Below are 16,104 nucleotides of genomic sequence, written 5' to 3'. Positions count from 1 at the left end.
ATATTTCACTGCCAAACGTCCCCTTTCTATTTGTGTGAGGCAAAAAATATTGTGAGGAGTTGATGCCTCATCTATAATATTTTGTTTCTTCCTCACATTTATGATATAGAGCCCAAAAAACAATCATCTTAATCTGTGGATGGCTCTCGAAAGGCTCTAAACTTTGAATTCACACTGCAACCAAATATACATCTCTAAGTTGTTCAATAGTTTGTATTTTATGTTATACGAGGAACTCTGAATACGAGATCTCTAATTAGAGATGGAGGGATTGATATTATTACTCCGCCACAATTTTTAGTGGTATACTCTTATTTTCTGATTACATATATGCATAGTTTAAAGGACTTGATAGTGTAGAGTGCAAAAAGAAATCACGTTTATAAGGCTTGTATACTCAAAAATGCTTCAAAATGTCCATTTATCCGTTACACAAGTGTTTTCACCATATGCTCATCTTACTTTTTTTCTTTTAAAAGATCTTTAAAAAAAATTGAATTGGAACAGAACGTTACATCTCTCATTATGTGATTGCGGGGTATGGAGGGGCCACAACTCTTCGTTTAGTCATCGTCTGTGCCAAAATATCGATCACCAAACTCACCCATCCCAGGAATAACACGAAAATCATCATTCAGGCCAATTTCTATCTCAGATGTCACAATCTTTATTCTTGGAAATCGCTTGCACACCACATGTACTCCTTGAGGTGCCTAATTTTAAAGAAAAACAGTTATTATTCGACAACTCCGTTGAACACCACAAGAAGTAGTAATTGCAGAAAGTTGGAAGAAATGCAAAGCCTGTACTGGATAATTCAGTGAACTTACAGAAATGAGATTGAGGAATAAAATGTTGGACTCCGGGACACCCTTCTTCAGCAGTAACGAAATAGCTTGAACAGCAGAATTCCCTGTGTATGTACACAAGTTTTGCTCCCGTAAGCTTTTGATGAGAAATTATTGTAAAATCTTGATGATGTAGTTCATCCAGCACTAGGTGTGGATGAAGGTCGTGGTCAGTTATCTGATATCCAGAGCATTCTTAAAAACTAACCTGTTCCGAGGATGGGATCCAACAGCAGGACATGTCTTTCTGCAATATCTAATGGTAGTTTCTCATAGATCAGCTGTGCATCATTATTAACAAAATGCATTAATTTAACATAAGGAGCGCAAAAGGCAATATAACGACTCAGGAGGACCCTGCAGATTGCTGACCTGCTGACCGTTGTCACCCTCTCGATGGATCAGGATCTTGCCAATCTTGATACCTTTACAACATGCTCGCAAGGCATTCTCCATGCTCTCTCCACTGTGTATAATTAAGAAAATTTTATGGTTAAGAAACAAAATACAGCAATTCGATCACTTTGGTGAAGGCAGAGAAGACACAGAAACAAAAACTTGTTAATTAGATTCTCTACTAGAAACTGGATGACGATTAAGCGATTGTCCTGCCATGTAACAAGTATTTATCCTAAAAAATGCAAAATGAAGTTTCTCCACAATGAATATGCTTCTGAGATAAGAGACTGTCATTTGTTATCTTCAGTTTTTAATCACTAACATGATGCTCCATGTGAAAACTTTAAACATATATATCGGAGCCTCACACATGCACAGACAATTGCATTCGAGCCAAGTTTGGGACATAATATACCAATAGAATAAGTGAACAACATAGGAATTAAGGACATGGACAACCATACAATCAATCACTCAATCTAATGAAGGTTACCAAATTACATGGACCAACAGATATACACGCATACAACACCATTACAAAGATCAGAAAGTCCTTAAATGCTCTAAAGCAATTATTACTACCATACAGGAAAAGCAAGGGAAATGCCAATTACAAACTCACCTTCTAATTACTGAAACACCACATAACCTCTTACAAAAATCAACACCGCTGTAAACAGATCCTGCACTCATAAGAAATATATCTCATTTAAGAATTTATTTCTGCTCGTTGAAGCTATTCCCACTCAACTGGGTATATCGAAAAAGATTAAACTCCACGAAGAAACAAAAGTTACATAAAACCAACTCCTAGAATCCCAGACAATATGACTTTAGAATAAAATGTTAAAATCATGATTCAAGTATTGAAATTGACCAAAATGAAGTACTGCAACGAACAAATTTTCAAGAGCTGACACAAATAAAAGGAGGAAAACGCGTAGCTAGTTTTTTTCTAACCGCTATAGGATCAGTAATGTTTTATGATGCCTTACATATACAATCCAACAACTGTAAAAGAAAATATCTTTGCGGGGAAAGTAGTGTCTTCAACAATAACCCTATGGGAGGTTTAAAGTTAATACTGTAAGCAATGCTATCTTGTGACATCCCAATGTTACAGTGACCAGTGCCATACTTTGACCAATACAGTAACATTAGTCATAATGCACTAATGCATTATAATGCCTAGGCTTTTTCCAGTTACAATTCAGCCATTTTTTCTTGATATCAGTCATGACTTCAGAAACCATGGCCAAGTATCATAATTGTATCCACACTCTCATCTGTCCTAAGAAGATCACCATTAAGCCTGCTCTTTGGACCTAATTTCAATAACCTTACTATATAAAATGTAGTAATGAAAGACGCTCTGAATAAGATTTCTAAATAGAAGGGCATGAATATCAATAGATTACAGTTGCAGCTTACCAGTTGGAGTCAACACCTGCTTTTCCGTAAATGGCAGATGTCCTAAACCATGTTCAACAACCTGGTTCAAGTGAAGATAAATCTAGTTGATAAGCTAAAAAAGGATTCACTTTCACTGACTGGTTGAGAAAAATAGGATAACCAGTAAAGCAATGTACTTACCAATCGAATTAATCTATCAGCATAAAATACAAAGTCATGTTTAGTTGTATGACCATCCCGTATAAGTGTATGCATGCCACGTATCTGAATGAAAAAAATACCAATCTTTAGGAGCACATGGGAGATGGATCTTGAACAAAGCGAATCAATTTCAAGAAAAAAAGAGAAACAGGTAAAAAGGGACAAGTAATATCTTAAATTTCGAAGATAAAAATGGTACCTGGAAAGTTGATTGAATGACATATAAGTTAGGATATATTTTACAAAGATCATGTTGACCAAGTTTTGTCCGAATGTGTTGCACAATCAAATCGATGGCAACATGATTGTCTCCACCTCGGGGAATGATAACATCAGCATACTTCTTTGTAGGAAGAATGAAGTCATCAAAAGCAGCTTTCACAAACTTAGAGTACTGCATCAAAGATTAACTCAAATTATTAGTGAAAACCGAACACTTAGGCATAAAAATCATGCTAATTCCGATGACAATGAACTTCAAAAATGCAATTAGAAACTTAATAGATGGATGGAAGTTGAATCATCAGTTAAAGAAGAAATGGTTTTTATTGAGCTTATTAGCAATAAGGCAATTTTAGAAACTCATAATGGAAGTTTTCACAGACATGAACTGAGAAAAGAACTTAGAGCCTATTTTGATTGGCTTATTTAGGTGTTTTTAAGCTAAAATAGCTTTTAAGCAGTTTCGGTAAAATAAAAGAAGTGATTTTAAGCACTTGTTTTAAAGCTAAAAGAACAAAGATAAGCCAAAAGTCAGAAGTTAGAAATCCTAACTTATGACATTTGGCCTTATAAGCCCAAATTTCCAAAAGGTTCGTAGTCATCAAGTCACTGGTCTTTGTTATAAACAAAATGCAATATGTTGGAAGAGTAAGAAACTCAAGAAATGCTTTATCAAATATCTGTCGAATTTGAGTGAACGATCCCCACTTTTTTCAAATAAGCCTGAAAGTTTTCCTAACCTGATCAAGCACCATACTAATATCTCTTCCCTTTTCAGCTGTGTCACGTCTTATTCTCCTCGCGAGACGTACATCAGCATCTGCACTGAAAATTTAAGATGATGAAACCACACAAGTAGAAGACCCAACATAAAGCACTGTCCAGTAGACATGGAGGGATACAACATGCTCGTATGTCAAGAACTAAAGCAGAACATCCAAGTAAAAGAATACTATATGAGATGACTACTAGGACATTATGCTAATCTTTTCTCTAGTACATCATGGTAACATGCCAATGAGAAGGCACAACTCATGCCACAACAATAATAAAGGAACATCAAAAGAAAGGAGATGAAAGAACCTGTATCAACAAATATCTTCATATTCATCAGATCTCGGACACGTGGATCGTGAAAGATGAGTATGCCTTCCAAGATTATAACATCTGAAGGATTGACCTACCAAGTAAAATAAAGAAGGTGAATTGGCACTAATGGAGAATTCTGAAAAAAGACAGCTACAACTCGAAATGCAGGCAATTGTGTGTGTCTCCACCTATATATCCAGCTGTCTATCTAGAGACGTATGTGTTTTCTGTGTCATTGGAATCCAATCCCTCTTTCTTCCTTTTAAATATTTTTAGATAAGGTATTAAATTGGAAGAAAGAAATTGTGCAAAAAGATGAGGGAGTTTAAATGTTGACTAAGATAAACAGAAATTGATGTATTCTTTAGAAAGTTGGGTGACGTATGCAATAAAATGAAACAAAATAAAATCATGCTATGAAGATTTACCCTTCGAAGAGGGAATACGTCATTTTTGTAACTCTTAAAATCATATTTTGGAATATCTACTGCTTGCCCCTGCTTCAATTCCTCCACCACACGCAACAATTTTTCGGTGTCAAATGCATCTGAACAATAAGAAAGAGAATCATGAAACTTACAGCAAACATTATCTTATAACATGTATCTGATATTTAATAATTCAAACAAATGACATATAAATATTAAACAATTTCAAATAGTTTACACATGTATGAACACTATAAATCAAAACTCAATCACCAGAAATTATCATCATTAATTAAGAAGGATTTCCAATAAAATTGAGGACAGTTCCAAGCCACAGGTCTTGAACACATAAACAAACTTCTTCGAGGTCAGAACTATTCCTGTTCAAGAGAGTCCAATTTCAATTCATAAATATTTTTATAGGCAAATGCAAGAATGATTTTGAGAAGAAAAAAAATGACAGATATAGACTATTGAGATGCTTTTTCCTAAAAGTAATACGAAGTGTCATTTTCTATCTGGGAAATTAAACCATAAACAATTGAGACTGAATTTAACTCAAATAAAATGGACTAGACTAACCAGGATGGTCAAAGTTGTACTCATGAACTTTTGTCAGTTCTTCAGGAGTCAAAGTATGATAAAAAGAATCCTGCAAATTCAAACTTGGGTTAGATAAATCAGAGAATGAATTTACGCAAACTAAAATATAGAAATGTAGCATTTACGACGTTAAATAGAAATATCATTCTGAATCCTCTTAAGCCGTATTTTTTCCCACAACTTCTGTTGGGAAAACATCTCACATGAAGACCAATAAAATCAGTAATTCAACCAAAAAGTTCTTATTGATCTTAAAGATAGATGAAATATAAGTTTGGTTTATTAGTTTAAAATTATCAAAAATTGAAGGGGGAATATGCAGAAAAAAACACCTAGAGAAAATTGAGATATAGAAGACCCTAGCTAACCAATCATCTTATCAAGAAGAAACAAGAAAAGAGGAGCTATAAACACATTATAAATAGTTATAGATTCAATAGGAAGAGATAAGAGAATGAAGGCAGCTAAAAAAGCTGTATGGAGAAGATCATGATACTATCTGTTCATACTAGGGATGATTTAGCTGTAAGCTTAAACTTGTTCATCAAAATAAAGAAACGACTTCTTTCCAGTCCGAAGAAACCCACCTGGTTAACTAGTACAACTCGCTGATCACGAAGCTGCTCAATAATTAAATCACAAACTGTTGTCTTGCCAGATGCAGCACCTCCAGCAACGCCTGCCGGTGAAACATATTTTATGAGCATGATTAAGAAAATATGTACCAAGCAAAAGAAATACCAATATCATTTACAGCCTTGAATCTGATGGAAAGATTAAGTTGAAAAATTGCTTGAAGTTTAATGATTCAACTGAAAATCCAGATAATCAATTTTCATCACCACCCACATTCCTGACACACTTCCTGAGAATAAAAATCATAAACTGCTCTGTTGACCAACAATGTGCACACAAAAACAATTGAACCAACTCCATTGACATGTTCTAACAGTAGGCAAATAGAAGGATTGAGTGCAAAATCTATATTGAGAATTTTCTTTACACATACCCAGCATAATCAATTTTGTGTTAACTTCATCTGAAAGGCAGCCAGAATCCAATGTCAAAGAAAGATTCCCACAAAGTTCTAAGCCAAACCAGATAGCCAACTAAATCACTTACAAGCAGGCAAAAAGTCAGACTAGATTTCAATGCTGCTCAAGATTGTAGCCCCTTGTCATCCCGACGTTATATGCATCCATGAATAGCTCTACCATATTTTTAAATTTTAACATTCATATTGAAGCGAACACTATCATTTGATGTACACATGATGAAAGCTTGAATAATTATAGTCAGTTTCTTAAGCAAACATATCCTTTGCTCTGGGAATCATAAAAAATGAACATCACAAAGAAACATTCCAAGAATTGCTGAGGAGAACAACAATTGAATTGATATTGGGATAAGTAGTCCTTTTTTCCAATTTCTGCAATTGCAAAAGTGAATTGACAATGCTGAAGACCCTTATTTGAAAAAAACAATGCTCAGGTGACAACAAGAGAGATACCACTGTGCATACATACCAATGATGAAGGGTTGCTTATGAAAACTATCATCTATAGAGGTTGTTGGTTGCTCAATTTCTGGAGTACGTGGCTGCTCCATATGGAATCCAGAATAATGAACTCCCGATGACGCTTCTATCAAATCATCAACTGCATTTGAACCCATCTGTTGGTTTTAAGCTCTGCATTTAAGTTACCAACAATCAGTGATGCACCACAAGCTTCTATAAAAGATAAATACCAGTATCACAAATGGGAACCCAGATGGTTAGTAATATACTAATACCAGAAACTTTTCTCTTCTTTTTTTTTTTCAATTTTAAAGCATGATTTAGATGGTGAGCAAGCCTGGGCAGTGTCCTGGCCTGTTGCCTAGGCATTTCGAGTGAGAATATCACGTCTTTCTCATCATAATAGTGTTTGCTCTTTGTAAAAATTCATCTAGTTTTTTGTAAATTATATTTTCTTGATACCTACAGTACAAGCTGCAACGACAATTATGTTTCTATGACACATTTACGTCTGAATCATGCATTTATAGTGTACAAGAGGGAAGCTATGAATCAAAGAGATAAAAGTTAAACAGACACATTAAAAGTCTAGGCTTTATAGTGGGTTGGCTTATCTTGGTACCTAGGCAAACACCTTCAAAAGTTATGGCCCAAGCATTAAAAAGGAATTAATTTATGTCTCCGAGAAAGCTAATTCTGCAAAAGAATCCACTCATATCGGCCTACCGTGGTATCTTGTGAGACCGACTCAGTTGGATATCAAACCGAAGTTCATCATTCATGATTCCTTGATATTTAAGTATGCATAAGTAAGACAATGTGTATAGGAAAATGATCAAGTTTGCAATGGTGGAACTAGGTTGTTTTTGTCAAGGGAACTCGCAGCCCTGCTCCAATAAGCTCGCCAATCACACAAGAGAGGTAAACTGGCAAGCCCCACACAACGAGTTTCACCAAGAAAGTATGTAGGGGGGTTCGAACCTGAGACCCTCCATTTGGGAGATCACTAGCTCAACCAACTTGGTCATCATTGCGGGGTTGGGGCTAGGAATTTATATAATGATATTTGAAAAGATTATGGGATGCCATAGTTGATATTCTAATTTGGAACTTGTTGGATTCCCACATCGAGTGGAATGTGGAACTTGTTGCATTCCTTACAAGATTTTAGGCAATTCTAACCACATGAGCTAGCTTGTGCACACCTCGACTATTCGACCGATTACCCACCCATACAAGTACCCAGTAACTCTTCCCACCAAAGCTTAGGCAAATGCGAAGAAATCACCTAGTAGTTTTTGTTTCCACTAGAATTTGAACCTAGGACCTCAAGATTCTCTACCCACTTCATAGACCACTAGGCTACACCCTTGAGTGCAAAGGAATTCAACACTGCATAATGCATATCTCTAGATAGAGAATTATACAATGTCGCAAGCCACAGTTTAGCTCACTAACATTAGCTCAAACACCCCAACTATATTCTGGAAACCGTCAACCCCTGCACCATCACTTTCTTTCCTTCAACTCCAACCTCTAACCCATCATAGTCGCGTTCCATTTTAAGTTCCCATCAAAATAATATGTGATAATCTGAATCCTAAATGGATATACATCAACATGCAGCAACCTCCTCGTATATACGATATGGAACGTGATCTGCTACATCGTTTGAGTAAATATAATTCATAGATCTTAATGAGTCTAGACGATAGCAAGTTAGCACAACCACAGCTTCTAGTACATCTCCAAGTAAATTTGTATAATCTATCTCTCACCTAAATAGACATACATGACATTGCTGCATACTACTTCAAACTCATAAAACATCACACTATAACTCATTTCACCGTCAGCCTCTGCTCACACATCCACGATCCTCCACCATAACCAAACATCCCCGACGTTACCAAGCTATGAGGAACAGAAAATAGCACAATCATCAAATTAAACTAGAAATCAAAAAAACTCTAGAAACAATCAAATTAATCAGCAAATACGGATTATAGATCGTAAAACAAAGTTTCTAGATTCAAAATTGAACTGAACAATAAACATAAACAGCTCGTAACAACTGGAAAAGCATAAATTGATAACGTGAATGCAGATTTACAGAGAAAAAGTATACATAAAAAAGAAGATTGATGTACCTGAAGCTTGTTTGTTCGTTCTAAATTTGGGGAAGATTTATTTGAGATTTGAAATTAGTTGGAGAAGAAGAAACAGAGATACAATGAACAGTAATGTGTATTTATGAGAAGTAGTGTATGTATATATATAATATAAATTGTGGGCTTCGTTAGGGACATGAATTTATAGAGAGGAGCGGAAAGAGGTGATTTCTTCTCTATTTATGACTATGGGCTTGGTATTTAGGTGATATTACAAGTTCGCCCACTGGGTTTTTTAATTTATGTTTTAAGAGTTTAATCAACACTTTTTGGTACCTTAATTATTAATTTTAATTATTCTAAATAAGAATGTCTTGTCGAGAGTTAAAGTTAAGTTTTATTGTGGGGTCGTTAGATCGATTATATTGTACATAATCAATATTGACATAAAGACGTCTTGTCTTACGAAGATGAATGTGACATAAATGAGGATGTTTTATTGTGGGGTCGTTAGATTGATGTGTGGTCATAAAAGGAGAGAAAAAATTAGAAACAATCATATGCATGACAAAGTAAAAATGATTTTAATGGTGGTGAAAAGCGAAGCTGAAATGATGCGAAAATGTGAGGAGGGGAAGCACAAATATCTCATTGAGGAGGAGGTGCAAAAAGTTGGTCATGATGAGTTGGAGGACAGGGAAAAATAAACTGAAGAAGAATTGGAAAAACGTGATTAAGCTGAACATGATACATTTTCAGTCTGACGAAAATGTTATCCAATATAGAGGAAAATTTGGTATCAATTACTCAATAAAAGGTATAAATAATCTTGTTAATCACCACTTTATTATCTGAATCAATCGAAAGATCTCTAACACGTAAAAATTCACTAAATAATATATTTGAATCTATTAATTCAAAATAATATAAATCGAGTCGAATAAACGATGGAGGTTACACGTTGGCAGCGAGTGGGATGTGGAGCCCAACTCCTGCGATATCGACTTTGGACCAAAGTCTCACCTTATTGTAGTGTGGTGAATCTACCTAAAACCCCTTGCAAAAACTTATAAATGCACTAAAGTCCTTAATTTAGAAACAAGTTTTTTTTAATCATTTGGTACTTGATCTCCGCATTGAAGTCTAATAAAATTGAATTCACGTATTACAAAATTTATCTCATATACTTAGCTTAAATCTAAAAAATTTGAATTAAAAAAAAAAATTCAACTATCTTACCACAAATCATAACAAACAAATATGATAAAGATTTATCTTAGTCTATAAAGCATATTAATCATTGATGAATATTCAATGAACTGTATTAAGAAAAAAGTAATTGTAGTTAAATATGTGTTTAGTTTCTTTAAGGAAATAAGTTTGTTTGCTACTAAGAGAATTAGTCTTGTTATTTTAATTGTTTTCATTGAGATATTAATAATATTTGATTTATTATTTTAATTTAATCCCGCATGTAATAATAGTAGAATCCCGCTAAGCTTTGATAAGTATTCTCTCTGTTTCTGATTATTTATTCATTTTTCCTTTTTTAGTATTTTTAATTACTTATTTAATTGGACAAATTAAAAATTGTTATACTCTTAATTAATTACTTTAAAAATTATAAAACTTTTTGAAAACATTAAACTTTTAATTCATCCACTTCATATTTAATAGGAATAAAATAATAATATACTATATCAATTATTATTTTTTTAATAAATATATCAATTTACTATAAATAAAAAGGACAAAAAGAAGTAATCAAGTAGCTATAATAATAAATAATATTACTCGATTAACGAGAGAAAATGACGTGGCGCTGCATGTTCTTCATGAAATTCATCAAGCGCCGTATGATGGCACTCAATTATTTTCAAGCACATAGACACATTAATTACTTTTGAAGTATTTTATCTACTTTAATCATACTTCATTCGTTTATTTTATTTTCCATTAACATTAATATATATAATTAAAAGAAAATACATATTTGTTAAGGGTGGAGATTTCAACCATTTCATTATAAATCAGGTTAATTAAAAAAAAAGATTCATATAATTTAAAACTTATTTATCACTGAATATTCCATGAAAGGTATTAAAAAGAAGGTACATAATAATTGTAACTAAAATATGTATTTAGTTTGTTTAAGGAAATAAGATTGTTTACTAATAAAGAGAATTAATCTCGTCATTTAACTATTTTAATAAATGGAGGGAGTCATAAATAAATTAATCCCGATAAATGATAGCATATTTTAGTCTATCAATTGTTCATATATAAAATTAATATGATTTTTTGTAGCAATTCAAAATCAACATAAATAATAATATATATATAAATTATGAAAAAAACTATACATCATTTTATGTAAAGAGAATGTTGAATAATTTATATATGAATAACTGTTTCATACCAAATTAACATTTATATAAATTTTCAAAAGAATGGAAATATTATATTTGATTATTTTGATACTGTTATAAGATTAATAATACTTAAATTTTCTAATCTCAAAGAAGAGTACTATTTTTTTCTTCCGAGTCAAAATCAGAGAAGTCTTTTTCCAATTAAATTATCTAATTCTTTATTTAGATAATAATGTATTGTCGGGTGAACTCTCAAAAGGTCATATGAATAATATTTTAAAATTATGACTTACTCCTAACTAAAATAAAATAAAATCTAATTTATTTATTTTCTCAGAATTATAACAAGTTTCACGTAACACAACAAAATGATGAAAAAATAACTCAAAAATCAAAATAGTGAGAATTTGAAAACTTAGAAATTTTCTGTCTATACAAGGTGAAGAAAAATCTGGTTAAAGAAGAGTAATTGTATATTCTACCGCCATTATTAAGTAAATCATATTAATCTTTCTAATGTCTTATAATTAATTATATTTGGATTGATAATCTAAGTGTTCAATTCAATAAATATATATATATATATATATATATATATATATATATATATATTTCAAACTCTCTTTGGATACTTTTTATAACGAAACAATTCTATTTGAGTATAATATTATTTATCGGTATGATTATTTTAAATATAAATATAAGCTTTTTCGTAATAAATATCTCTGCTATTAAACACACTACATTATTTACATAATTTATTACTAGAATTTCTAATCAATAATATTAAAAAAATTTCAATCATCATATCAAGTAATTCGCTATTTATCATGTAATAATCACTTGCACTAATTCGACAAAGTAATTTTGAACACTATCCAAATAGACCCCAGAAATTAATTCAAATGAATAGTATGGAAAAATGTCTCACTCAAATTATTTTATTTTATTTTTTCCCTTTTCTCACCAATTAGAGAATTTTTTTTTTAAAAAAAAATCAACTAGACAAATAGTGGTCTAGATGTGTGTGACATTTGCTGGCACTTAGAGATTGTAATAATTAGGTTAGGTATTAATTAAGCAATAATTAGAAAAATCAAAGAGGAGGGCTCCACAATTGGTCTTTTTTCCCCTAATATTTTCAATTTTTTCAAAATTATTTTTACTCAATCCAAAACAGTATCAACCGACAAATCTGAATTAGTGTGACCATGGATTAAGCAATAATCTATCTCTTAAACTCACTATCACTTTCTCGATTTGACTTATTTTTATATATTTGAAACAATAATAATAATTTAATTTAAAATTTTAATTATGTTACAATTATATATAAAATAATTTTTGTTATTAATGCTATAAAGAAACGAATCATGTCTAATTCAATTTCAAAAATTAACTCACAAGAAAAGAATAGAATTGTCCAAGATCATCATAACTCATAACTATGAAAATTCGTAGAAAACTTATTTTCCTGCGAATTTTTATGCTAATTCAAGAAAAATCTCCATGTAATTCACACTTTTTCTTTTAGGGGTATAACTCTTATAACATCCTCGCACACGCTCGTAATCCATTTCTTTAAAAAAAAAATACAAGTTCACATAAGCAAGTTGTATTGAATGTAGGAGAAAATCCTATGTATGAAAAGATATTTAATTAAAATCACATTTTTTTAAAAGTATAATGTGAAATTTTCTTAACACCATTAATAACACAGTAATAGCTATTATAGTGGGCTTGACTAGTTTGAATTCGTGCAGAATAGTATTACTCAATACTAGGTAAGTCCTACTTCATTATAACGCTCGAATTCAACACTTTTGATTAAGCACTAGGGATAGTTACCTACCAATTAATTTACAACAATATTTATGGTGCTATATAATTGGCAATGTGATAGTGATGACAAATTGGTTATCAATTTATCACATAGCTAATGTTCTCATTCTTATAGCCCACTAAATTTTCTTTAGGCTGCTGTGGTTTTGATAGTCCACTAATCAAAAAGCCCTATGTTTTTATGGAAGTGGCACTCACTATATTGATGGGCCATAAATTTGGTCCATCTATGAAAATATTTATGGACCATACATTTGGTAATTTAGCCACTCTTTTGAGCAATCTTCGCCTATTAAATAGCTTTTAGGCTTGAGTTATGTCAGATTCAAAGTCTATATCTTGTTTTAGTCGATGTCGATCCTTGTTTTATATTGTTCATGTAGTATATATTCAAACCATAAGTTCAAGTCCACGTCGGGTGTGGAAGGAAAATATGGTCTCTATATAATTTCAGACAATCTTGATCTCTTAAGCTAGTTTTAAGGTTGGTTTAAGCCTAACAAGTATTTCTTATCAATTTAATGAGTAGAAAAACATAAAAATTAAAACTTTCACTGCGCTGACGATAATAAACACCTTCTCGAAAGTCTTGGATATAGTTGGGGTTTGGTCCCTAGGAATCATTTGGAAGTGTCATGCCAACATATAATGATCTTCTTCTTTTGTTTGTCAAAAAGTATAGTGAAAATTAGTTAGGGGTTGTATAGTCATAATTGGCCATTGTCTGTTGGGTTAAAAAGAAGAAATAGTGATCATCTTTTCCCCACCTAAAAGCCCAAAAGTGAAAGAAATTATTCCTTTCTTCAACTTTCATGCACTAAATAAAAACTATATAGTATAACACAATCCCACAAATTACCCCACAATTGCGGACTCACCTCAAAAGAACTTAAAATTAGTCAACTATAGGTAGATTAAGATTATTATGAAGATTATTATCCATTGAACATTGTCGGCTAACAAGAATGATTTAGTTAGTTTATCTTTTTACTTTATTTTGTTGCTGCAATTAATTTCTTGTACTCTATTATATTATCAACGTGTCAGTCTTAAAAAAAGTTCGATTTAGATAATACTAAACCTTATTCGTCATATTGTTTTTTCCATTTTACCTCAACTTATATCATCACTATACCATGAAAACATAATTGTACGTCTTTCAAAGTAGCTTTCTTCTATTAATTTTAGGTGTACTTAATTTCATCTCATTTTAATACCTTAACTCACCATGGTTTATTATATACGAACTGATGCATCAAAGACTCAATAAAGAGTTTGAAATAAAGATTAGAGCTCAATCGAGGAGTTAATTAGTTGAACCAAGAAAAGTTCAAGAGAGCACTTTGGTGCATTGGTGATTGCATGAATCTTTACGTATTAGGTCAAGAGTTCAAATTCTCGTGTCATCTTTCATTTATTATGAAATATTACGATAGAATAGTGAGTATTTTTAATTATAAGAAATATTGTACACCTTGCATGTATATCTAATTGGTAAGGTTTGATATATAACATGCTACAAATGTAGAAATTCAACCTTGTCATTCAAGAAATTAACCAATTAATAGTCAACGGGCCTCATCATAATTAAGCATGATCAAGAAATCTTTTGATTTACACATAATGGTGCATGCCTCCTCTTTCGAAATTTATTTTTTCATTTGATATTTAATAGTTATCAAATTCAATCAATTTTCTGCAGAATTTATTTTACTGGCAATATATTATTTCTATTTCTAAAAACTCGAACCCTACATACTTTTGAATATAAATAAATAATCGCGAATCATTCCATCACAATACATGTTGTTCTCTGATCCTTTTCACAATTATTTTGGAAAACACACCATTAGTATAAATTAATTATTCATGTCTATCCCTCTTGCTTGTTTTTACCAAAAGTGAGGCCAGCAGTAATTAGCACAAAGGAGACAAGTGTGACTAAGTAAAATAACAAAATTAATTAAGAAGATTATTAAAAGTGGTCCAATAGAGTACAGTAAAAGGTGGCATGATAAACTTTTGCCTCTTTAAATCATTCAAAAAGAAGGTATCCAACGTAACGTTCATTTTTTATACTAACAGACTTTGTTCTATACATATTCCATCTTTTTTTTTTCTATTTAAACCCCCAAACATTTAACAACAATAAAAAATAATAACACGCTAGTCTCAATTAACAAGTTATGATCAATTATATGAATTCATATATATTCATTTAGCCTCAATTCATATTATCACCATAGCAAATAAAATAAATATGAAAAATAAGTTAAATAGATATTCATAATTTATAATAATAATAATAACATTATACGTTATCCCATAAGTCTAAAAGTGCATGTCAACTAGTAAATACCACACACATGAACTTTGCCTCTTTCATTATATGTCACATTTTTAGTTAAATCTGCTATTACAGGAATTTAAATGTCATTATAATTTTCTTTTATTTGATTTATTTTATGTATTTTTTTGATAATAGCGACTATTTTGTCTTTTCTTGTGTTTATTATAAGCATACTGTGGGTTTTCGTCCTAATATAAGATTAATTATGTGATTCCTCATCCTGAATTATATGTATAAAATATATTTGTTCAGAGAATCTACTAGGACACAAATAATTTTTGTCTTTTTTTTTTTACAAATTGAACATTGATTCGCATTTCGATGAATCTTCAATAATCTTTTAAATTATACTAATTTTTTTAAAGGTTCTGATAATCGGTAAAATGACATTTTTTTCGTTTGAATTTTAGAAATAAATTTACTTTTGATAAAAATTTAAAGTTATGACTGAAAATTATTTTGGATGCCGTTCCTACTGTAAAATTGAACGTGAGAGTTTTTTTCTTCCAGTTTCTTACAATATTAAACATTTTAAATATTAACGTTGTACCTTATTCTAATTTTTTAATATCATATTTTATCTTTAAAAAAATTAATAAGAAATAGTAGTAGAGTCCGAGGGCTTAAATGGAAAGTAAAAATATCAACTGTTTGGGCGAGATCTTGCCGCCCAGTCCAACGTTCGATGGGTCCCACAGTGGAACCCA

General features: G+C 31.5%; 1 protein-coding gene across 3 annotated transcripts; it reads right to left on the bottom strand.

The window, feature by feature from the left end:
* Nucleotides 1-357: 357 nt before the first annotated feature.
* On the bottom strand, nucleotides 358-9,021 carry LOC107025908 (uridine kinase-like protein 3). 3 transcript variants are annotated; one of them, XM_015226693.2, is made up of 16 exons: nucleotides 8,873-9,007; nucleotides 8,501-8,636; nucleotides 6,730-6,893; nucleotides 5,791-5,882; nucleotides 5,183-5,252; nucleotides 4,601-4,719; nucleotides 4,167-4,263; nucleotides 3,824-3,903; nucleotides 3,061-3,255; nucleotides 2,841-2,924; nucleotides 2,679-2,739; nucleotides 1,870-1,930; nucleotides 1,221-1,314; nucleotides 1,057-1,129; nucleotides 831-913; nucleotides 564-713 (listed from the first exon to the last, which is right to left on the bottom strand). In XM_015226693.2, exons 3-16 carry the CDS (start codon nucleotides 6,875-6,877, stop codon nucleotides 564-566), a joined length of 1,407 nt encoding a protein of 468 aa, XP_015082179.1. In that variant the 5' UTR covers nucleotides 6,878-6,893; nucleotides 8,501-8,636; nucleotides 8,873-9,007. The 3 variants fall into 3 exon arrangements, with proteins under 3 accessions (XP_015082178.1, XP_027774097.1, XP_015082179.1); XM_015226692.2 differs by lacking the exon at nucleotides 8,501-8,636 and having other exon boundaries at nucleotides 358-713; nucleotides 8,873-9,021; XM_027918296.1 differs by lacking the exons at nucleotides 8,501-8,636; nucleotides 8,873-9,007 and adding an exon at nucleotides 6,213-6,632 and having other exon boundaries at nucleotides 358-713; nucleotides 6,730-6,864.
* Between the last annotated feature and the right edge of the window lie 7,083 nt (nucleotides 9,022-16,104).

The sequence above is a fragment of the Solanum pennellii genome, chromosome 7 (assembly GCF_001406875.1).
Source record: "Solanum pennellii chromosome 7, SPENNV200".
Classification (NCBI taxonomy): Eukaryota; Viridiplantae; Streptophyta; class Magnoliopsida; order Solanales; family Solanaceae; genus Solanum; species Solanum pennellii.
The sequence above is the reverse complement of the archived record's forward strand: the minus strand, read 5'-3'. Positions and strand labels throughout refer to the sequence as shown.